Source organism: Pogona vitticeps, chromosome 14 (genome assembly GCF_051106095.1).
Source record: "Pogona vitticeps strain Pit_001003342236 chromosome 14, PviZW2.1, whole genome shotgun sequence".
NCBI classification, from domain to species: domain Eukaryota; kingdom Metazoa; phylum Chordata; class Lepidosauria; order Squamata; family Agamidae; genus Pogona; species Pogona vitticeps.
In genome coordinates, this window is record NC_135796.1 from 10334461 (window position 1) to 10359504 (window position 25044).

The window sequence follows — 25044 nt, forward strand, 5'->3', positions numbered from 1 at the left end:
GTGAAATACTTCCCAAGTGAAATACTTCAAAAATGGAGGGTGGGAATTGGAGTATCAGGAAAGGAACGTTTGGCCTTTCTGGTATTCTAAATTAAGTACTAGCCACAGTGGATGGAGCCGACAGAAGTTGTAGGCCAAAAAAACGGGAAACAAAACAATCCACAGCATTAAAGGATGACTGTATTTTGACCCCAGTGCTTTAATCAGAGTTGTGTTTCTTTAGGCACTCGTTACACACAGTGAGGATCTTCTTACATCGTATGAGATATATAAAACAAAAACAAACACAAGAGGCAAACAAAATGAACCCAGGTCTCAGCTCAGATTGGTCTAAATTAAGGAGCACTATCCAAGAATTCCTGCAAATACACTGTCACAACTTTCTGAAGGGGAAGGTCTATGGCCGTCAAGAACCACGGCGGGTAGGAGTGGTTACACAGCTCCTCTCCCTCTTTAAGGGTGACTTGGACCAGAGATGCTGGCAAGTCTTTGAGTCTCAAGGCCCAAGTCGGAGTTCCTATTAAAAATAAGCTTCCCCCACTCCCAGAAAAAAGGGGAGAAGGTGGGTTGGGTCACCAATGGAATTCAAGTCATTGGGAAAAAAGGACAAGTCAAGTCAGAGTCAAGTCACTGGTGCGAGTTAAGACTGACGTGACAGCGAATCCCGCAACTCGAATCCCCATCCCTTTCTTGGATTAACTCAGCCAAGGCCATTCAGCTAATTTTAATCAGCCATGAGGAGCATGTGGTGCAAGTACTTTGTCCACCTCTTCAGGCCATATCGATCAAAAACAACCCCAAAACAATAAGCTAGATACGACACCAAACACCCCAGTTGGACCTACCACACAGAGACGAGTAACTACCTCAAAGTGCTTAGCTAAGAGGTCAGAGCAGACCTCTCAGATGACCCATATTCCTGTTCTATAAAAAAAAAAGGCATGAATGATCCTCAGAGCTTGGCTAACAATGACTTGAGCACACACAAAAATAACCCTTCTCTCCTGCTTTCATGGCCACAAAATGCTGTGTCCCAACATGTTCAGACAATTTCACAGTGAGTCTTGAGCTATCCCCACTCTTAGACATGGTCCAACCTGTTTCAGCGCTCACAACTCCCTGGAATACCAAGCAGTTGAGCAAGCACCCCAACACTGGGGGTGGGGGGGGAGTGGGGCTCAGGATCTGCCATGTCAACAACTCTTTGTCCATTACTGTTCTAGGGCCTAGACAGCATTGCCTGCTTTATTTTGTTTTTAATCAGAAAAATTCTCCCAAGGCGCTTAATGATGCAGCAGATTCCAATCTGGCCTTTCATGCTTACAGGAAAAAATGGGTTAGAAGTCCAAATTCAAAAAGTCTGCCCATGACTATTCACAGGGCTGTTTGAAAATACCCCTTCCCATCCGGTCTTCAGCCTATCTATCTCAGAACAAATAATAAATTCAATTAAAAAGATGACCTCCTCTGTTAATTGGGCTAGTGATAGAGCTGCCACTGAGTCCATGAAGCCCCAAACTTATCCACTAGAAACAGACTCAGTACTAATGTCGAAGTCTCCCAAGATCTCTGTTCTGGCTTCCTCTGATATCACGACAGAAACTACCCCTGTGTGCTCTGCAAGGGAAGCTACTGTGCAGCTGGGTGTGACCCCCAACTGCAGCCCCCTCTCTCTCTTTGGCCCCAAATCACATACAAGCCCTAAAAGGCAGGGCCAAGGGGAGAATTCCACAGTGAGCAAAATAAAAATAAGCTCCGATGCACCACTGCAGCTCCCCTACCACCCACTCTCCAGTCTGCGCTAAAGCAACACTGAAAACCCAAGAGGAAAAAGGTGGGTGAGATCAACTCTACCACTCTTGCCCACCAAGATCTCTGTAATGCAAGCATGTCAGATCCCTTTTCCATACTTAAATCATGATTGTGCGTGGTCTTCCTATGAAGTTAGCTGGCATTGAGCAACAGCTGTACACAGTGAAAGAGCAGACTGGCTCCTGAGGGATCCTGGGAGAGGAACCGAGAATAAACATCTCCACCTCCCAGGAAGATCCTACTTTCCTGATATGCTGCATCTCATGCTATCCATGATTCCTCTCTGGCAATCCTCTTGCAATATCATCACTGCGGCACACCCAGCTACCATACCAACTTGAAAATCTAACTCAAAGCCTCTCACAAAACAGGATTACCCAAGCCCAAAAACATACACAAGAAAGCACAGAAATGGGCCCTGCAGCTCTCCAAGAAGGAGATTTTCACGAAGCCCCCTTCAGGCAGGCGTGGTGACCAAAGCAGATGGAAAGATTCATTCCTTCATCTTGGACAAGGAATGCCTATGACAATTAGAGTATTTGATTTTTTTTAAAAAAGCATGCAAGCAAGAAGAACAGAGCAGACAGAAAAGCCCCACCCACCACAGTAGTTAGTCTCTAGGCTGAGGACAAATCAATTACTGGAATTCTCAAGAAGGGAAGGGCCACAATAACAACCACTATGGTAGGATGCTACACTCTGAAATCCTAATCCACCAGGGCACACCATCTTCAAGACTCAATTAATAAATATATGTATTCCACATACAGTGGTGCCTCTCTTGACGATGTTAATCCGTTACAGCGAAATCGATGTAGAGCGAAATCGTCGTCAAGCGGGGGGGGGGGGGGAAACGCACTGAAAACCGCTCAATGCATTCCAATGGGTTAAATACCTAATCGTCCAGTGAAGATCCTCCATAGGGCAGCCATTTTCTGGTGCCTGTCTTGCGAAAAATCTGTCCTAAAAACAGGGGGGGGGCATTTTCCCCCATTAAAACATCATTTTGCAATCGCAAAAACCTCATTGTCAAGCGGATTCATCGTTTAACGAAGTAATCGTTAAGCAAGGCACCACTGTATATCTTCTGCCTCTCCTCCAATGAATTCACCGTGGCTCTCAGTCGTCATCATCACCATCATCTTGCCCCACTTCATCACACAACAACCTTCTGAAGTAGATTAGGCTGAGAGTGACTGATCGAACAAAAGTCATCCAGTGAATATCATGCGGAAACCAGAATTCAGATTTCCAAAGTCCCCGTTCAGTACTGCAACTGCTATACCACACTGGATCAATTGTTATATCTATTATACAGCCACATAAATTGTTTACTGGTTCAAAAGTGCAAGATACATACAGTGGTTCCTGGCAAGACGATTACCCCGCAAAACGTTTTTTTCACTAGACGTTGACTTTTTGTGACCACTATAGCGATTTGCAAAGCGGTGTTTCCTATGGGGTATTTCGCTGGATGATGATTTGGTCTGTGCTTCGCGGACCGTTTTTTCGCAAGACGATTTTTACAGCTGATTGGCGGCTCCGCAAAATGGCTTCCCTATGGGCGATCTTTGCAAAATGGATGTTTTCGGGACCAAAGCTTCGCAAGACAACGATTCTAACAGCTGATCGGCACTTCGCAAAATGGCTTCCCTATGGGCGATTTTCACTGGACGACGACTATTTTCCCCATTGGAACGCATTAAACGGGTTTCAATGCATTCCAATGGGGAAATGCTTTTCACTAGATGAAGTTTTCACAAGACGGCGATTTCAATGGAACGGATTAACACTGTCTAGCGAGGCACCACTGTATTACGTATACAGTATATATGCAAGCTCAGAGAAAAAGCGAAGTGCAGTCAACATATTGCCTGCAGTGGGTTCTGGCAGCTGCAGTAAAATTCCAAGATTAAATCTAGTTCCTGAAAATCATTTGCCTGCTAAACTCCTTAAGATCAATGTGACTGCTGTGTTTTATTTCTCATACTCATGCATATTACTCTGCTTATAAAAGTAAGTTTATTTGGTTTATTTGCTCAAAACAGGTAAACAAAATTCTTATGTTTGCCAAGAAACTCTACTTTGTGTTAAGTGACCTAGACGAAGCAACCTTGAAAAGCTACAACAAAAGTGATCCTGAACAGCTGGTTATTTAGTACATATACATCTATTTCTTTCACTGCAGTGGAGTCCTGCCCATTAAGGCAAATGGGACTGTGCTCCAAATGGGCTTCAGTCCAGGGCTTTGAAAAGCCACACAAGCACAATCTAGAACAGACATTCTCCTCTTCACACAAAGGAGAAAAGCCTCTTCTACAATGATGCACGCTATGATGTATGTGCATCGTCTCAAGCACAGAAATTAGGTTTCTTGCTTTAGAAATGCTTCTTTACCAATGTAGCAATTCCCCTCCCCAAAAAAGAGATCAATGACCTAATTGACTTAAATCCCATGTGATTAAATTTTTAATTGGATCATGCCCAAGCAGAACTGAAAGTACATGCATATCATTGGAACAGTAGAGAACCATCTCGTTCCTCCACTGCAAGGCACGAACAGAAAAGGGAATATTCTTCAATCAAATGAATGTGTTCCAACATAAAGGGGAAATGTTAAGAACCAGGATGGCTAAAGCTTTCCTGTCTAGAATTTCTTATGCCCTGAGAAACTACAAGCAATCATTCCCCTTTTCACAGTCTCTAACTGAAAGAAAAAATGATAACAAGAGCAAAAGTTGGAAGTAAAACTCTTGACTTTTCATGTGACAAAAAAACTGACAAACATCCCATCAGTTATAAAACACCAACAGGTGCACACACGCACACACACTTGGTGCAAAGTCTTTTTTTTTCGTTCCCTCCAGGACAAAAGAAACCAGTAACAGGGCTGTGAGAAAACTGTGGAGTACATGTGGGAGAACTGTGAAAAGCAAAGGAGGGGGAGAAACAGAGAGAAAACACAGACTGACCTTCCAAGTGTAGGAAGTGAAACCAAGATAAGCAACTTGTTCAGACCTTCAGACCGGCAAGCCTAGCTCTGAGAGGTCCAATCTTTTCAAACAATATAGACAACCAGGAGGATCTACTCACTTACCTCTGCAACTCCTTCATTCATTCACCTGGTAGGGTACGTCTAATAAGACCTACATCTCTTTTCACCCTCTGGGTAGCTCTGAGAGCTCTGTGATAATTTTAGTGCTGTTTTTAAAAAAGAGCATCACAACACATTACTGAAAACAACTACCGTATTTTTCGCACCATAAGACACACTTTTTTTACCAAAAAACGTGGGGGGGAGTGTGTGCCTCTTATGAAGCAAATACTGTTCACACACACACACACACACACACACACTGCCATCGCTGGTTTCTGATGCCTCCCGAGGCCTCAGAAGGCCCCGTAGGGGTCGCCCCCCCGCCACCATCGCTGGCTTCTGAGGACCTCCGGGAGGCTTTGGACCTGTAAGGTGCTGCTTTTTACTTTTTTTAAAAATGTACTGGGTGGGTTTTGGAGGGTAGATTTGGGCTGGGCGTATGTTTCTATGTTGCTTTGGGTTTTTGTTTGTTTGTTTGTAGTCCCAGCGTGGGACGTACTCTGTTTATTTTTATTTTATTTTAATTTTTGGTATTTAAAAATTAGGTGTGCCTTATGGCCAGGTGCGTCTTACGGTGCAAAAAATACGGTAATATATAAACATGGGGCAACAGATTTTTATAGTACAGGGGTGCCCTGCTTGACGACTACCTTGTTATATGACAAAATTGCTTGACGACGATGTTTTTGCGATCGCAAAACAATGATTCTATGGGAGATTTTCGTTTGATGACAATCGGTTCCCTGCTTCGGGAACAAGTTTTTCGTATTACAACCATCAAAAACAGGTGATCGTTGGGTTTTCAAAATGGCCGCCTGCTGTGCAAAATGGCTCCCCACTGTTTTCAGGAATGATTGCTCACTATACAGGCATCGGAAAAAGGCCCCCTATGGAGGGTCTTCACAAAACGAGCAGGTATTTTCCCCATTGGAATTCATTGAACCGGTTTTCAATGCATTTCAATGGGTTTTTTTATTTCGCTGGACGACGATTTCGCTCTACAGCGATTTTGCTGGAAAGGATTATTGTCGTCAAGCGGGGCACCACTGTAATTGGCCAAAATCCTATCGGTGATTCATACTAGCAAAGTGCAATGACAGAGAACTGTTGTTACTTAACGGGTTTCTACTTGTATCCCTTATTGCAAGCCAATTCTGTGACTTGACGTGCAACAAGGAGCAACTCATTTAACTGTTGGTGGCACTGCAGGTTAAACTGCTGAAGCCCCTGTGCTGTAAGGTCAAAAGATCTGCAGTCATCAGAACAAATCCACGTGACTGAGTGAGCCCCCGTCGCTTGTCCCAGCTCCCGCCAACCTAGCGGGTCGAAAGCATGCAAAATGCAAAAAATGCGAGTAGATAAATAGGTACCACCTCGGTGGGAAGGTAAATGGCGTTCCATGTCCAGTCACACTGGCCACGTGACCACGGAGGATTGTCTGCGGATAAACACTAGCTCTATGGGTTGGAAATGGAGATGAGCACCGCTGCCTAGAGTCGGACACGACTGGACAAATTGTCAAGGGGAACCTTTACTTTACTCAACACTGCAATACACGCCACAAAGGTTCTCTCTATAGTGTGCACCTCCGCAAGTCCACAGCCCTCCACACAACTTTCCTCCACGAAGCAATCGTTTTCAGCCCCTTTGGTTCCGGTCGGTCAAAGTCAGACAGATCGTTTCATTTGGGGAACCAAAGTCTAAACTGAACCAAACAGAAAATTCCAACAGAAGGGAGGCTTTGATTTAAAGCAAAAAGTCATGGCAGAAGCTGTACTTTCCTCCCAAGGAAGGAAATTCAGACACAGATCAACCTTTCGCTCTGTTCTGACTCAAAAACAACACAAACAAATGTACCCTCTGGGCTCTTAAGAGTCGAGGATTCTGTTCACAGAGTGCCAAACAATTTGCCTAAGGGAAGCCCACAAGCAAGATACAAATACGACTGCTATGAATGCTCACCAGCTCTGATGCTCACCAGCAACATACTGTATATAAAGAGCCACACATTCTCTGATATTGTGAGGGGCTACGTATGAATGACAACAAGCACCCACTGGGTGTCCCATCCTCCTCAAATGCAGGCTTCCCTTCCAAAGCCATCCAAGTGGCCAGCCGTCACAACGCCTTGTGGCAGCAAATTCCAATCCTTCACTATGTGTCCTGTGAATAAGTTACTTCTTTTTCTCTACCCTTGATTCTGACCCTACTGGTACTAAAAGAGGCTGCTTTCAGAACATTTCATTTTCTTGAAGCTTTGCAAATACGTCACCCAGCTAAGCCCTGTTAACAGACTGCCTATACACACAATCTGCTTCTGAGAGCAGTGCAACATCAGAAGCGCAGAAACGCAGATACAGTACAAAGATCACAGCAGCTGCAAGGATGAAGGAGAGCAAAAATCGTGTTTTCTCCTTTCCACGATGTGCAGCAGCAGATGCAGAAATCTTCCATTTGTCCCCGCTTCAAACATTTATGTATAGGGAAAACCAGAACTGAGATCTTTCAAAGCGTCGACAGCAATAAGGTTTCTTATAGAAGGGAAAGCTAAAAGCACTTTGGAAGCAGGTATGCAGAAGTTCATGTTCAATCCTGAGCTCTTAAAAGCAGAACATCTAAGAGCTGCTAAACTATCAAGATTCGCTCTCACCTACCAAAAAGAAGAAGAAGAAATAATGTCCACTCACTTGATGAATTAGAAGTATGATACATTCCTTTTGCAGAACATATACAGCTCTTTATTACCGCATATGGGGAGGGGAGGTAAAACTGGCAATTCAACCCATAAACAAACAACTAAAGATAGGATTGTCTATACAAATCCTGCTTCCCTCAACCCCCCAAAAAGACAGGTGCCAAAAATGCCTCATGTTAGAGGTCACCACCAACAAACCAGGAGGACGTCTTTCCCCTGGAGTGTTCGTACAGAAGTAACTGATGCGAAGGAGAACCAGTAACATTCTAAGTAGAGCGAAGAACGGATTGCTTGTTTGTTGTTGTTGTTGTTGTTGTTGTTGTTGTTGTTGTTGTTTTGTTTTGTATGGTTACTCCCAGAATTTCCTAGCCAGTATTATATCCTACTCTCTGGGGAATCCTCGGTACTGTAGTCCCAAAAAATAAAATATCCAACCTCTGATCTTGATATTCATATGATATAAAAAGCATTTCTCCAAACCAACTGTTCCAAAGTGATGGGCAAATGCAGTAATTTTCTTTGCACAAGACCTAAGTGGGACAGGCTCTCTCAACCCAGGACTGCTGGGAAGAATGCATTTGTTCCATGCAAGAAAAGAGGGCATTTACAGCAGTAAAAGAGGAAGAGGCAGGCAGGATCCACTAACACAGGGGTCCCCGACCTGCAGCCTGCAGCTCATTGCTGGTCCGTGACCTTGGCAAGACCAGATATCCCGCACCCCAGCATGTACTCTCTCTCTCTCTCTCACACACACACACACACACTTGTAACCACGGCCTGTCCACCCGGCCTTGCCTCCCCGCGCACAGACTCCACCCTCCATGCACAGACCCCACCCCCCCCAACCAGCCCACAGTTCGGAAAAGGTTGGGGACCACTGCACTAACAGATAAAGGGGATTGGACATTTAAGATATTATTTTACAGCTTGCAAAAAAAGTTCTTTTTGGACCACAACTCCCAGCATCTCCCAGTCTAGTAGTGCATAAAAGGAACATTACTTTGTATGAAGCTGCTGTCCCAGTAGAGACGGGGGCTGTGTGCCCCTCCAAGTGATGCTGTACAACTCCCATTAACTCTAGCTAATATAATAAATAACCACAGGAGGTGCCGTCCAACATTTAGACACACACACATGTTCTCCATCCTCCTCATTCCCCAAAGGGATCAGATAAACTGATCAAGGGAGGTTAAGGCTCTCAATAGCTTCCATACTACTGAGGTGACCATGTATCAGTTCCAGCATCAGAGACAGTATGCCTCTTTTTATCAGTTGTTGGGGAATGTGAGAGCGAGGGTGTAGAAGCATTCATGTGCTCCCGATGGACCTCCCACAGACCACGAGCTGGCCACTGTGTGAACCGAATGGTGGACTTCATAGGTCTTTGGTTGGACTGAGTACAGCTTATGTTCTTATCTCTATGACAAAGGGAAGGCTGGAAAGGTACATGGAGAGGTGAGGAGTTTATGAGTAACACACGGGCCCTCTGAATCAAAAAGCTACAGAGCCATCTGACTTGGGCAAGGCGTTTCAGAAGCAAGGGAGAGACTGTTAGAAAATGCCTATTGCCAACCAAGCTTGAAAGGTGTAGCTTTAAGTAGCAGTCAGCTTAACATCACTGAAAAGTAAAGGGGGGGGGGGGGGGAGAGTTATCACTTACAAAGTTACCGAAGAACAAGAGGTGGCACCAGCCACAATACACAACCCCTGGGTCTTACAGCATGAATCTTATTGCCAACCTCTTTTAACCGGCAAATCTGCCAGTTCTCAAAAAGCAGCAGAACATTGCATCATGTGAATAGGACACAGAAGGCAAAAATAGGCACATGCTGTGCAAATCTTCCCAGTAATCTCAAGCATGCAAACATGTCAGTGGCAGCCAGAGGGACTTTAATCCTTTTGCAGCAAATGATCAAAGATGCAAATCCAATGACTTCAAAATATTGCTGGTTATTGGAGAGGGGCACAGCGGGAAAAAGTTAGCCCCCCAAAAAATCTATTTGAGCAACAGGACCTAAGCTAGAATCTAATATAATTTGGTTGCTGAAAAGCTTTGCATGGGGAGAAGAGATAGGAAGGAAGAAATATGAAGCAGGACTACAGTATTCACTGAAGAATTAGTGTATATCTAAAGGGCACTAAACTGATATGCAGTAGAGTAGGACCCCCTGTAATCACAGAGGACCAGTTCCAAGTCCCCCCCATGCTGAAAAACACAAAACATTACCTTAACAGCAAATGCTATTCATATTGCATGGTATCTGGTCCTACTGTATTGCTAAGATGACACGTAGATTAAAATTCTGGCTACACAAATATGCAGGTGGGGAGGCTCCATGGACACATACTTAAGACCAGTTCTGATCCCAACAATAAAGATATTGTGCAGCTTGTATGTCTACCACCAGCTGATACAAGGAACTCACAGTAAGTATAGTTGATGCATGTTTCAAATAATTTGCTTAGATCAGTGGCTTCCAACCTTGGGTTGGACTAAAACTCCCAGAAACCCTGGCCAGCACGGCAACTGGCAAAGGCCTCTGGGAGTTTTAGTTCAAGAACATCTGGGGCCCCAAGGCTGAGAATCATGGGCTTTAGATGATGGCTTATCAAAATTTTAAGATGTGGCAGCCCACATAAAGTGGGCCTGGGAAATTCAGGGATGTATAAACTGTACCCACCATGAGCCTTGTGAGCCCTAAAAAGTTTGGGGGGGGTTCTTCTGGGTTGTAGAATTCTACTTAGTTGTTGCCACATTTTGTTTGGAAGGCTTCGAAGCCATGCACCCCATTTTAGAGAAATGTTCTTCGAGTCTTCCTGAAGAAGACCTAAACTGTTCCCTTTTTCCAGCAGGGAACATTGGCAGGGAACATTGCCAGAAGCCACTGGCAATGGTGCGGCTAAAAAATATTGTAAATAAATTGTAAATAAATAAATCTAGCACCAAGAGGTCTCCCAAAAATAACAATAATAATAATCTTGGGGGTAACTTGGAGCCTGGGACCACATTTTGGCCATCTCTGAAATCAAATAAAAGCTGAAAACTGCCATTCTAAGCTGAAGAAAAATAAGAGATGCCTCCCTAGGCAGCAACTACACTTAATACAGAAATCTCTAGTCAGATCTGATATTTCTTTTTAATTAGAACAACTCCAAGGGAGTATTACAATTTTGATTGGAACAGCAGGAATGAAGGAAGACTCTCTCCCCTTCTAAAAATTTGATTTCAATGGTCTAAACCTCCCAATATAAAGCTGCTATTTATCCCACTGGAGAAAATATGAACGTGCATTGTGTTGGGTATAAAATATTGATGTTTCATGCCTCCATTATTTTATACGCCCAGTTTGCATATCTTCAGGAAAATAATGTTTTAAAAATTTCAGAACCCGTGATAGTGTAATACAGGCATCACCACCTCTTTTAATTATCTTTCAAGTTCTTACACTCAGCATCCTTTCACTTCTTACACCCACTGCTAGCTGCCTCTCTTCCATGTAACATTATATACAGTAAACTCTCTTCTTTGTCTGCACTGTTCAGATTCTGCTATTGGGCATATACTATAACTGTTTTTAATTAGGAAACCTAGAAACTGCCACTCTTTTGCAAATTAAGACTGAAATTATTCAGCCAAGACAAACACAGCTCTCCATCTGTGCTTCTAGATGAACACAAATGGCAAACACAGACAAAAAGACTGGCAAGTACACGCCACTGATTAGGAGAAGGAGAAAAAAGAATATCTCTCATGTAATCTTACCAGATTCTTTGATTACAATGCTACATATTCTTTTCCTGCCAAGGAAATCACTCAACATTCTGATCTTCCAGCTTTACTTGAAGCCAGTTTGTTTTAAATAGTAACATAATTTACACATGTTAAGAAGCTTTCAAATTTGACATTAAACAATGTCTGACTCATCTTAAAAGTTTTTCCATACTAGATTTTGAACGATATAACTGAAGAAACCACAAACCACAATCAAGCTCATTCAGAACCGTAAAGACCATCTAGATTTAAAGCCTGAGCAAAGGGCAATGAAATTTAGCCAGAGCAGGGTTGTGGACTTTGGTTTTTCCTGATGTTTTGGACTACAACTTCTATCATCCTTTATTCCTGGAAATGTTGGTTAAGGCTTCTAAGAGCTGAAGTTCAAAATATTTTGGAAGATGCAAAGTCTTCCACCTCTTAACAAACGCCATTAGTACAACAGGCAAACATCACTGAGAAGACAGATTTTTCAGATCTGTGAACAAAATTGGACAAAAAATCTCAGGCACAATTTCCTAACCAGATGTTGCTCCAAACATTTTAGCTATTATCGTGCCGCTATGAAGGCCTCAATGGCTGCGACATCATTCCTACATTACGTGCAACATGCAATTCATTTTAGGTAAGTGCTAGGAAAAAAAACTTTCAAAATAGTTACAGTTGACTTTCCAAGATGCTCCTCCCCTAAAGTTGCTAGTTAATAGACATGGGATATTCGTATTCATATATCCTGCAGTGCACTCGGCCATCATCAGCTGCATAGTGTCAATCGTAGAAATAGCCTGGCTGGCACTTCTCCACCTCTCTACACAGCCAACCACTCAGCAGCTGAGCAGGGGATTCATCATCCTGCCTCCTCATCAGAGGCTGTGTAGAGAAGCACCAGCCAAGCTACTTCCACAATTGCCACTATGCGGCTGACAACAGCCCTGCACACTACACAGGGAGCAGTAAGTGGACCAGCAGCTTCTGGGAAGAAGGTTCGGTTTCCTCTGGTGCTGATATTCATATCCCTTGATATGCGGATACAAATATCCCATGTCTACTAGTTACCATTATATAGTTTATTTAAAAGGAAATAGTTGTTTTTGTTAATTTATTTAAAGAAGCAGAATGCTACAATCTGCTGGTCTGTGGTACAAAAGAAATCTATGTAGTGAGGCACCACACAATTAGCAACTATAACAGTAACTTGAAAACCATTCACAATTACACTGTAAAAGGAGTGAAGTAATCCTACAAGGAAACTGTTGTTTACAACCAGGCGCTTCCAAGCTCTGTTTTCAAGGACACTTACTTGGACAGTCAACTTCGTCACTCTCATCCTCACAGGTCGGCCATCCATCACACTGCCAGTTCAAAGGGATGCACTGGATGGAACCACTACGACATGCAAATTGCCCAGGAATGCAGCGCAGCTCTGCAAGACATGAAAGGAGGAGACGGCTGAAGAGGGCAGGTCAAATAAGGTCAAAAGTGATCTCTCCTCTTGCAAACTGTGCTGTGCTAACCCAGTTTCGGTGACCTCGGTTCTAGACTGTGGATTAGTGCTGTTTGGCAGAAGGCTGAATTGGACCATCAACCTCAAAGCAACCTGAGCATAAATGTCATTCTGTGAGTACTTACTACTACTGCTGCTGCTATTGCTACTAAGAGCAAGAAGAAAACAATCTTCCAGTCCTAATGTAACACCACTAGGAAAACTTTTAAAACACAGTTCAAAACAGCTGTAGCCTCTCTAAAGCTGAGCAAACAATTATTCTGGAGAGCTATACATTTCACAATACATGTTAGTCAATGTTAGCAGTTTTCTCCTAGGTTCATGTGAGCAAGTATGATCCTTCTAACAGATTTCTCTTCTGCCAGAAATTCAACAGGCTACTTTAGACAAGGCACTCTTTCGCACACTCTAGCCGCCCTGAGTAGACATGGTCTAGAGGGGCGGGGTATAAATTTAATAAATAAATAAAATAAATAAATACTCTATGCCTACAATCGACAACACTGAGCAGCAAGGTGGGGGAACGTGGCCCTGTCCTTAATAAGCCTACCTGGTTATTCCATCCAACATCAGGGGAGAACTGGAGGGACAGGATGGGGGGAGTAGCCACTGTTTATAAAGACATCTTAGGAGCCGTCAGGCTCCCTGCTTTGGCAATTCCAGGCCTAGAGGCCCTCCACGCCTCTTTGGGGGCAAGGGATGGACTTGGGATTGGGCTGGTTTATCATGCTCCCCACAAACCAGCACTCTCCTTTCCGGTGATGGCAAACTTCGCCTCAGCAGCGTCACTGAGGTCCTCCAGGTTTTTGGGTGACTTCAACATCCATGTTGAGACTGAAGTTTTCGGGCCAGCTCTTGAGTTCTTGGAAACCACGGCTTCCATGGACGGATTCAGGCCGCATCATGGCACGGAGATGGCACCAGTCACCCTGCATGATGACCTTCTGAAGGAGGCTGATGGGGTAAAATGTCCCTGCTGGTCCTCCTCGACCTCTTAGTATCCTTTGATGCCATCGACTATAATATCCTCCTGGGGAGGATCTCTGGACTGGGGATCAGTGGCTTAGCTTTGTCCTGGCTGTCCTTCCTGGAGGACTACCCCCAGAGAGTGCAACTTTGGGAGATGGCCTCTACCCCTTGGACTCTCTTAGGGGACAATCATCTCCTTGTTGCTGTTTAATACAATGGTGCCCCGCTTGACGATTACCCCGCTTGACGATGAAATCGCTTCACGATGATTGAATGGGGAAAATCCGCTTTACGACGATCAGTTCCCTGCTTCGGGAACCGAGTCTTCATCAAAAACAGCTGATCGTCGGGTTTCAAAATGGCCGCCCGCTGTTTTTCGGACCTATTTCCGGAAGACAGCGACCGGAAATGGCTTCCCCTATGGAGGATCTTTGCTGGACAAAGAGGTATTTCACCCATTGGAACACATTGAACCGGTTTTCAATGCATTTCAATGGTTTTTTCTTTCACTTGACGATATCGCTTAACAGTGATTTTAACGGAACAGATTATTGTCATCAAGCGGGGCACCACTGTATCTATATGAGGCTGCCAAAGGAAGTCATCTGGAGATTTGGAGTGGCATGTCACCAATATGCCAATGACACACAGGTTTATCTCTCCCTCCACCTTTCTGGATGCCATCCTGCCCCTTGAGCGCTGCCTGGCTGCAGTACTCAAGTAGATGGGGGCCAACAGATTGAGGCTGAACCCAGACAAGATAGAGGTCCTTTGGGTGGATAATTCCCTCTCTTAGAGGGAATTACTCTCTCTGCTGCGGATGAGATTCGCAGCACGGGCATACAGCATTATCAGTGGAGTCCCAGATAGGTGGAGTGGACCACAGATGCTATTTCCATCTAAGGCATATCAGCTGCGGCCCTACCTTGACACCAAGTCCTTCACCACGTTGGTCCATGCATTGGTTATGTCAAGGATAGCCTTCTACTTAATGGGGCAGTTGGCAGTAGACTCCAACTACCATTTCCTTTTATTTTGTTTTTTTAATGAAACCACCGAGTGCCAGGATGTTGCTTAGGGGACTCTCCCCAGGCCCCCAGTGTAAAACCACAGCTCCAGAAAGTGGCCAGGAGTGGATAAAGGGCTTCTCTTCAATTTAAAAAAAATGTTGGCCTTACAGGTGGCCTTGGGAGGACAAAAAAATGCTTCTAGTTGGTCACATGGAGCTCATATATGACACTCAGTCCAACCCTGGGCTACAGCTACAAACCTCTTTTAACCATAAGGTTAACTTGGTGAACATAAAACAGTCAAATATACAAAGAACAACGAAGTATGCCTGCTGAAAGCATGTTCAGCAAAAAAAAAAAAAAAAAAAAAAAACTACTGTTAATGCTAAACAGGATATTTTCACAAGGAAGTACTCAGTCTGTGCAAACAAATTACACAATGAAATTTACAAGTGGAAACCATCCAAATGGGAAAGTATCCAAAAGGAACCCTTTGCCAGGGGCAAGAAAGCTTACCAACTGCTACAGAAATAATTGTTAAGGGAAGGTGAAAGGGTGTAGAAAGTGACTTCTAAACTAAATGCAGAGCATTCAAATAACATAAACATGAGGCACAGGTTAGACCTACTAGATCGTCTCAATGCCATATTTCATTGGTAGACACAGGACCAATTCTGCTTAGCATTTTACTGCAACAACCATATAAGCTCGGTAATTTCCCCCGGAAGAATCATAGGAAAAGGGTGGAGAAAAGAGATGAACTGCACGTAGAGAAAGTAGTACTTTAGCAAACCATCCTAGGGCACATGACAATCTCTGCAACAGGGATGGAGAGCATGCCCCCCTCTAGTTTTGTGGGGCCACGTGTTCCCCATCACTATGCCAGTTCTGGTAGACAGACTGCAATTCAAAATCATGTAGTACAGCCATTCTCAATAGGGGCCATATGGCCCCCTGGGGTGGCCCTGGCACATTTGAAGGCGGCCACAGACTGGAAACAATTCTTCACACACCACCTTATAAGGTTTGTTATGCATTTATACAATCCTGGTTTGGCCTACATTTCTTTCATACTGTGTTTATGGCCGTGGCCAAAAGAAGGTTGAGAATGGTTGATCCAGAGAGTCAACACATTTCCCACCCATCTTCTTCAGAGCCTGGAAAAAAACAGGATCTGTGAGGTGCCTCGCACAGCTTCATGACTTGGGAAACAAACTTCTAACGAAAGTCTCAGAAACTACTGTCCAAGAAAGTTACTTTCCCAGGCTCTGTCCCTGCTTTACAAAGCAAATTTATTCACTGATCAATGCACACTCTTCTCCACGTGGTCAAAGTAGATTTCCACATAGCTATGCCAGCAGATGCACGCACCAAAACCTGCCTTCTAAATGGAAGCTAATGAACGCAGAAATCCACCTCATTTTCTAAAACCAAGGGACTAGGAGCACACTACATAATGTGCATCCAAGACGGGCATGTTGGACCCAGACCTGGATCCAATATAGAACTGATATCACTGAGGCAAATCAGTTAGAACCCATAGAAAGCAAAAGCTGTTTTTCTGAATTACAACTCCTGGAATCTACCACGCAGCATTGCCTCTTAAGAGTTATAGTCTGGCAATGCTGACATTCTGGGAACGGCTGTTTTAAAAGGTAACCTTTCTCATTTGTGGTCATAATTAGATTTTAAGCACCATGGAATTCAATGTGTCAAAAAATGGACTAATATGGACACAAGTCTCCGTATTCAGAAATGTCAGGTTTATATACAACTGTGCTATCCAAACATTGTTAAGCGCCCATGAACAGAAACTTTCCATTAAAACCTAGCCTTTGAGATGCAACAGCCATCTAGAACTTGGGAGGTGAAAGTTCAAATCACTGCTCAGCCATGAGGCTCAATGGGCAACTTTAAGCCAATCATTGTGTCTCAGATAAATCAACGTGAGTGGGATGGCCAGGGGAGAGAACCATATTTGCTATCTTGACCTCCCTGGAGGAGAAGCACAGATTTAATTTTTTAAAAGAATCATCGGGTTTCCATGGCTCTAAAACTAAACTACTGGGTATATGGCTTTACAATGGCAATGCAGTGGCATTTCTCATCCTGAAAACTGTTTAAGGTGCATTTTTTTAAAAAAAGTCATGTAATTTGAAAGAGAGAGAAAATGAAATGCTAGCACTACTTGGTAAACAATAGGAATTCAACTGCTTTGTTCATTGTGGTCTCTGCTTTTCTATTATGTCTATGAGGCCAGTGCTTAAATGCAAAGCAGTGTAAACACTCCATGGCCCAGTATCTCTCAACCTGTTTTTAACCTATGGCATTTTCTGATAGAAATAAAAATTTCAGGTCTCATGCTCTCCCTCTTCAAATCTGCTTCCCTCAATAACTGTATTTGGAATACTGCAATTAAAAACAACATGGGGTTTGGTAATACGGATAATATTTGGCAGAATATATCAATTTTGGTGAGTGGGGAATAGCACACTTGGGGCTTTAAAGGAGAGTGGATAATGGCACTCTATCCACACACAATACAGTGGTGCCTCGCATAACGAGCGCACCATTTAACAACGAATTCGCATAGCAATCCGTTTTTTGGGATCGCTAATGCGATCGCATACCGATGGTTCCAATGGGCAAAAATCGCTTTGCAACGATCGGTAAGCGTTTCGCTTACCAATCTTCGCATTGCGATGTCGGGGGAACAGCTGTTCGGCGGTTCCAAAATGGCCACCGGAAGACCCAAAATGGCCACGGGCAGCATTTTCGCACCCTGCCCTCGCTTACCGAGGGCGCAAAAATGCCTGTGCTATGGAGGAACATCGCTGAACGGTGAGTTTGGGGCCCACTGGTTTTTCTATTCAGTTTAGCGATGTTTCCGAATAGCGATGGTTAATCCGGAACGGATTAACCTCACTATGCGGGGCACCACTGTGCAGTACATTCTACACTACACCTTTAATTCAGGGATCAAAAAGAATTTGTGAAAGATCAGATATTTAATACTTTGGAGGTACCAGTGCTTTGCATCTTCTTAAGAAGGTGCAACAAGTTATGTACCAGAAAGCACTGGCCAGAATCCTACTGGCGATTTACATAAGGAAACTCACATATGTCCTAGAACAAACTATCGCCCATTAACAAGAGGCTAATGACATTCCTGGGCCAACACCCAAATGCACAAATGGCGATAAAAACTGCAGGCAGCAATACGTCCAATCTTAACAAACCAATATGTTGTCAATATTATAATGCTTTTATAACAATTATGTGCACTGGAAATCTTACATCAGAATGAAGCAGGTGGAATGACTTAACATAGGAATGGGGCACACTGGATTTCCAGATTATTTAACCCCCACAAAACCCAGCTTCTGTGGACGTCCAGGCCTCTCTGTGATGAAGAGTTCACCAGTGTATGTTTCCTATGGGGGAATTTCGCTTTGTGATGATCAGTTCCCTGCTTCGGGAACCAATTCTCGCAAAACGACGATTTTCAGGCAGCTGATCGGCGGTTTCCAAATGGCCACCGGGTTTTAAAAAATGGCTCCCCGCTCTTTTCTGGGATGGATTCCTCGCTTCACGGGCAGCGAAAATGGCCGCGCTATGGAGGATCTTTGCTGGACGGTGAGTTTCAAACCCATAGGAACGCATTAATTGGGTTTTAATGCGTTTCGATGGGCTTTTTCATTTCGTATTACAACATTTTCGTTCTACAGCGATTTCGCTGGAACAAATTAACGTCGTAATGCGAGGCACCGCTGTACATTGTAGAATTCATACAATTGATAGTACAATTAACATCTGTTCTTAAATATCAGGACACAATACAAGCTCTGTTGCTTAATGTCAAAAAACTTTTAAACCTAAATTCAACTGCTAGTCCAACTAAAGTATACCCACTGGATCAACAGAATTTATACTGGTGTACAAACTCAATGAAGGATCTATTCTAGTTTGATCTAGTCAACAGATCTGAACCTTAGCGCTGAAAGTTAACCTGAAATTTATAAATTTATAAAAAGGAATTCAAACAAAATATTTAATAGTTGATATGTAGCAGTATATTTGTAAAATACATAAGAATTCTGCACGATATTTTTGCAGCATTCATTAATAACTATCATGGAGGGATGTGTGACAGAACTGCAAAAAAGATAAATGTCTATTCACTTGACAGACAGCCATCATTAACCTTGGTAAGATCACCTTTACAACACAGCATCAGGGGACACAGTTTATTACATCAAAATCAGTTAAAGCTTGCTGCAAAAATTTGTCTGTAGTAAGGCAATTTTCAAGCATGAATGTCATTCTTCTCTACAGCGAACTAGAAATCTTATCAAAATGGCAATAACGCCATTTCATGTCAGGAGCACAGAACTATTGAAGCTTACATATTACTTGCTCTCAATGCACATAATCCTAGCTTCAGAACTATTTTTAAATCAAAGTTATTCCTACTGTTGCATAACTGTATTGTTTGCTTCTGCAATTTCAGACTAATTGAAGGGTTATTTTACTTCAAGATTATGTGTCAAGGAAGTGGGGTGAAGCTCATCAAAAAATCAAAACAAGCTACGTAATAAAACAAATAGTTCCATTATATTGTGAAGTGCTTTGTCTTAAGGAGCACGGAAGTGGCTCAAGCCAGAGGGAGGAAATAAAAATAGGCCTGTCCTGATCATCACGCCGCCTACTTGGAACAAACATTGAGGTCACAAAGACAGCTAAGAACTCTGTCCTGCTAGACTACTATAGAAAACATATGTTGCACCACAGTCAACAGCTCTGACCCATTTAGGGGTAGCATTTTTTGCTTTTAAATACCCTTCCTATAAAAGAAACACATTACAATAAAGCACAGCTTTTAGGAATAATCATTCAGAACCAAAGAAAAGCCAGAATGGCAACCTCGGTGACCAAGCTAACTGTAAATCATGCAAGAGGGAGGAAAGGTGAACATTACGGCTTACCTTCACTTATTTCAGAGGTTAAGAAGATTCAATCCATGCTCAACCCACCCACAACGGCATCAACAGCTTTTGAGGACTTTACGTCATTTCTAAATTACTACTGAAGTCCACAGGAAACACATTATTAGAACTCGGACAAAGCAAAAGAAAACAAAACAAAAAGAATATTACCCCTAATTTGTTTTGGATTTTTAATAATTTCTGTTTGTTTCTTCCAAATTCCTTCACATTTGCATTCATGATTCTGAAATACAGAGTACCTTTTAAGCAGTATCCATAACTATATACAGCATCCCCATTAGATTATGATGGATTATTATTTCTAAAATTTTCTATGCAGCCATGCAGACTTAAAAAAAGGCTTCCACTTGCAGATTCAAGACAGAACAGACACAATGCAAAATAAGAAAAAACTAATAAAAGTAAAAAGTAAAAAGTTAAAACAAAAAGGAATGGGGAAAATGGAAGCAAATCTTAATTGCTTAGAAGCTTGAAGCCTACTAGCAATGATGGTTATATGCTACCTTCTCAATGAGACGCAATACATTTTTTGTTCCAGTCACTTCAAAACCAAAGCAGAAGGTAGCCATTGCTTTCTTGCCCTGCTTTTGGGGAGGGGGAGGGTGTTTCCTGCAGGTATCAGACTTAGTTAGATAAAAGAAATATCACTCTTTTTCCCCCTATAGCTCCCAATATCCTACAGCCAACAAGACAGTAGGCTATTTGAGAGCCGTTGGAGAAAAAAATGTTGCCCATCTCTCTACTATGAGAGCCAGGCCTTTGGTCTGACCTATCAGGAGCCTTTTTACATTCTTTCCCTTGGCTAACTGTCACAATATACAGTAAGCCAAAATACCAGAGATCTTTTAAGTAGGCTTCGGAAAGCCTTCTGAAGCTACAGAGAACCACTACCAGAGTTGGCCATATAGGGTTATGCGACCAATGGTCTCAACATAAGGCAGTTTCTTCCAGTTCTAGTATTCTCCAGCCATCCCCTGAACTTGTAAAACGCCACCATTCCCCCAACATCCAATGACAAAAAAATCCAGTGTAAATATTCAAGATGCACTAGGCACTGAAAACAAAACACCCAAAAAAATCCTTCTGCACATATGGTAGTCACACAGATGCTCGATCAGTAGGATGGATTTGATTTAAATAATGATTTAAAGACATGGCTATACAGGCAGGCCTTCCCTACAGCCATTACCTAGCCCAGCAATGGCGAACCTATGGCACACGTGCCACAGCGGGCACGCGACCCGTAAGTCGCTGGATCGCTACCTCTGGCAGCCAAATCTGAAGAGGTGGCTGCACCGCAGTGCTGGAGCCCCGACATGGTGGTGGGCCAGGATCCGGAGCAGTTGGCACTGGCGGGAGTTGGGCACGATTGGAGGCAGACCTGGAGTGGGGTCAGGAGGCACCTCCGTGACCAGGATTCCCCATTCTGCCGCCACGTCTGCTTTGCCCAGTGCCCGCTGGGTGTTTGTTCCCCCCTCCCCAAGTTTGGGCACTCAGGCTCAAAAAGGTTAGACATCACTAACCTAGCCTAACTCCCCTTTTCTTTTTTTCCCCCCTCTTTCTTCTTTTCTTCCTTTCCCATCTTGGACTCTGTGATTAATCTGGACTTTACCTTAGTTTCTTTTTATGTTATATGTAAAACGCCCAGAGTAGACACGTTCTAGATGGGCGGTATATAAATCTAATAAATAAATTTTGTTTTAAAAATACATTTTTTAAAACTGGGTTTTTGATTATTTAAATAAATAAATCATTTTTATTTAAATCAATTTGATTTTTAAAACTCACTGATGTTTATCTGCCTTGTCCCACAGCTGTTGTGATCTCAACTTATGCCCTTAGCTGTGAGTCTTTGTCCAAATCTATACTTGTTTTCAAAATAGAGAAGGAATATATGCAAAACTAAAACTGTTATATTTTGAAACTATTAATAGCTCAGTTCCTGGAGCCTAAATGATAGAGATAACTATCAATTTATATATATTGTCCTTAGTAATACTACAAATATCAAAGTTTAACAGAATAAAGAGGTGGTTTTCTTTTCTTTTTTTTAAGTAAGCTTTCAGAGAAAATGTCAAAAAATCATGAACCCAAGAGGCTTTTAAAAGGCTAGTACTTAAGGTATTAGATCCTGTAACATTCTGTCCCATTCAGACACTCACCTGAAAGAAGTCTCGCCAGGGCTAGCCTCGCACCTGCAATTTGAAATGTAAAAGAAAACTTTCAAAATGATAGGAGACTTAAATGTACCAATACCAGAAAAGTAAGAAGTTCCTTTGTTAAAATAAACAAAGAATCAATTATGGTAGTGATGAGAATTTTAAATTTACTGGCTTCAATCACAAAACACAAGAGAACAATCAACTCTCATGAACATGCAGAGTTTTCTAATGGAAAGAAAAAACTAGTACGTAGATGACGATAGGAAAGCGGAAACTCAATAGCAGAAGCAGTTCCTTCATCACCACATTAGAAACCCGTATTAATGTAATGATTCACAATCAATGAAGCATGCTCTCTTGTGAGGCGATCAGGTCAGGATTTGATGGGAGAAATATGTAGTTGGGAGGGGAACATATTCACTATTATAATCTTGTATTTGAAAAAATGGAAGATGGAACAATTATAGCTATCAATTTCTTAGGAAGCAGTCTATAACATCCTGTTAAACCTGTTCAAGACAGATTAATATATATATACAGTAGTCTGATAATAGCATTGATTTTTCATTTGTGTTTATTTCATTTGTTATTATTTCAAATAAAACAATTCCGTTTTGAAAGTGTGGCCAAAAATTATTTTGTTTCTTAAAGGGGCACGAGTTTTTAAAAGGTTCAGAAACGGTGCACCAGGATAATATGACAGTTAGCTGAATTGTATGTAACTGCATGATGTCCCAGAAGAATCTCAAAACATTTTTGTTATTCAATATCCTGGTTGTATATACTGAGAACTGTGTTTAACATTACACCTTGGCCAGCATGCCTATGGACCACAAAGTGGAAGTCCAGCACAGGTATAGTGGTAAGCGAGCTGGACTTAGGAGATCCAGATTCCAGTCATGACTGAGCCATAAAACTGACAGGAAGGCCTTAAAACTACTCATTCAATCAGCCTGACCTACCTTACTGTGTTGTTACAAAATATAATATTAAGGGAAATAACTTTGTATACTGCTTTGACCTGATCTGAGCTCATTGAAGGAATGTAAGTAATAAATACAGTATAAAACTTTGAAATTTTGAAATGAGACAATACAAAAAGCCTGTAATAAATAGATGGATAAAGATATGGATAAAATGGTAGCAGAGCCCGTCAAAAACACAGTGGCTGAAACCCTGTTCCGTAAATTATATCATTTTTCAGAAATAAAAGTACTGTATCAAAATAACTGGACCAAGTCTCTACATCCTGGCAGCAATTAAAAGCTTATTTCATGACCTTTTTCTCCTTTATCTTCACTCATAAGCATGTACAACTAAACTCAAATCATATGATGAAGAAGAATATTAAGACTGTTGCTAATCCTTGTCTAGCCTTTAAAACAAGCGTTTGCAAAGAAACTTTGTACAAAGAAATTGAAAAATCTCTGACACCAAAAACCTAGAGAATATAAATATGGTTCACACAGAAAAATGAACTTTTCTCATTGACTGATGAGCCTAACAAAGTCACATGATGCCAAATTGTACCCTAAGAGCAGCAATCAAACCACTACAGCTGCACAACAAACGAGAATGCATTAAGATCTGATTTCAAGTCAACCAGAATGACTAAGATTTTGATAAAGATATACTGTATAGCTTAAGGAGCACAGTGACACATTCTATTCACATACAACAAGGAAGCAAAAGTGTCATTGGTCAAGGCTGGCACTCTCTTTGCATAATAATAATCCAAGACAAGATATATACACAAAATTGTGGTTTGTGTTTGTATTTAGTAAAAAATTATTTTAAATACTTCTATATAATTGCAACATTATATTTGACAATTACGTAGATGGTTACTCTTAGATGCTGATGGGGTGCATCTCCCTGAACTTCTCAACATTGCTACATTATCTTGGCTAAAGAGAACCACAGTCAACCTCAAGAGGGAGGTTGCACTTTGTCCACTCCTGCATTATGTTAATTCAGGAGCGGATGCCTTTCAAAGACAGAAGAGAGATCTGAGCGGAAGTCTGTATTTATATGTTCAGAAATGAGGATCAACCATGATTTCCTTATCCCAAATACATTGTTTGTTTGTTCAGTCGTTTAGTCGTGTCCGACTCCTCGTGACCCCATGGACCAGAGCACGGCAGACCCTCCTATCCTCCACCGCCTCCCGGAGTTGGGTCAAATTCATGTTGGTTGCTTCGATGACACTGTCCAACCATCTCATTCTCAGTCCTCCCCTTCTCCTCTTGCCTTCACACTTTCCCAACATCAAAGTCTTTTCCAAGCAGTCTTCTCTTCTCATGAAATGGCCAAAGTACTGGAGCCTCAGCTTCAGGATCTGTCCTTCCAATGAGCACTCGGGGTTGATTTCCTTTAGAATTGATAGGTTTGTTCTCTTTGCAGTCCAGGGAACTCTCAAGAGCCTCCTCCAGCACCACAATTCAAAGGCATCAATTCTTCGGCGGTCTGCTTTCTTTATGGTCCAGCTCTCACTTCCATACAACACTACAGGAAAAACCATAGCTTTGACCATTCGGACTTTTGTTGGCAAGGTGATGTCTCTGCTTTTTAAGATGCTGTCAAGGTTTGTCATTGCTTTCCTCCCAAGAAGCAGGCGTCTTTTAATTTCGGGGCTGTTGTCTCCATCTGCAGTGATCATGGAGCCCAAGAAAGTAAAATCTGTCACTGCCTCCATATCTTCCCCTTCTATTTCCCAGGAGGTGATGGGACCAGTGGCCATGATCTTAGTTTTTTGGATGTTGAGTTTCAGACCGTTTTTTGCACTCTCGTCTTTCACCCTCATTACAAGGTTCTTTAGTTCCTCCTCACTTTCCGCCATCAGAGTGGTATCATCTGCATATCGGAGGTTGTTGATATTTCTTCCTGCAATCTTAATTCCAGCTTGGGATTCCTCCAGTCCAGCCTTCCGCATGATGTATTCTGCATATAAGTTAAATAAGCAGGGTGACAATATACAGCCTTGTCGTACTCCTTTCCCAATTTTGAACCAATCCGTT

The 25044-nt window shown here is 42.4% G+C and overlaps 1 protein-coding gene across 6 annotated transcripts in view; it reads right to left on the reverse strand.

Moving 5' to 3' along the window:
* DGCR2 (DiGeorge syndrome critical region gene 2) overlaps positions 1-25044 on the reverse strand; it is a 67846-nt gene that overhangs the window by 26840 nt on the left and 15962 nt on the right. For 2 of the 6 annotated variants that reach the window (XM_072983541.2, XM_078381668.1), the window contains exons 2-3: positions 22028-22060; positions 12677-12799 (exon numbers count right to left, since the gene is read on the reverse strand). The exons of 2 other annotated variants lie outside the window; for them this stretch is intronic. In XM_072983541.2, coding sequence (XP_072839642.2) covers positions 12677-12799; positions 22028-22060 — 156 coding nt within the window. The remainder of the gene's footprint in view (positions 1-12676; positions 12800-22027; positions 22061-25044) is intronic. 2 more of the 6 variants (XM_072983543.2, XM_078381669.1) reach the window with 1 other exon arrangement.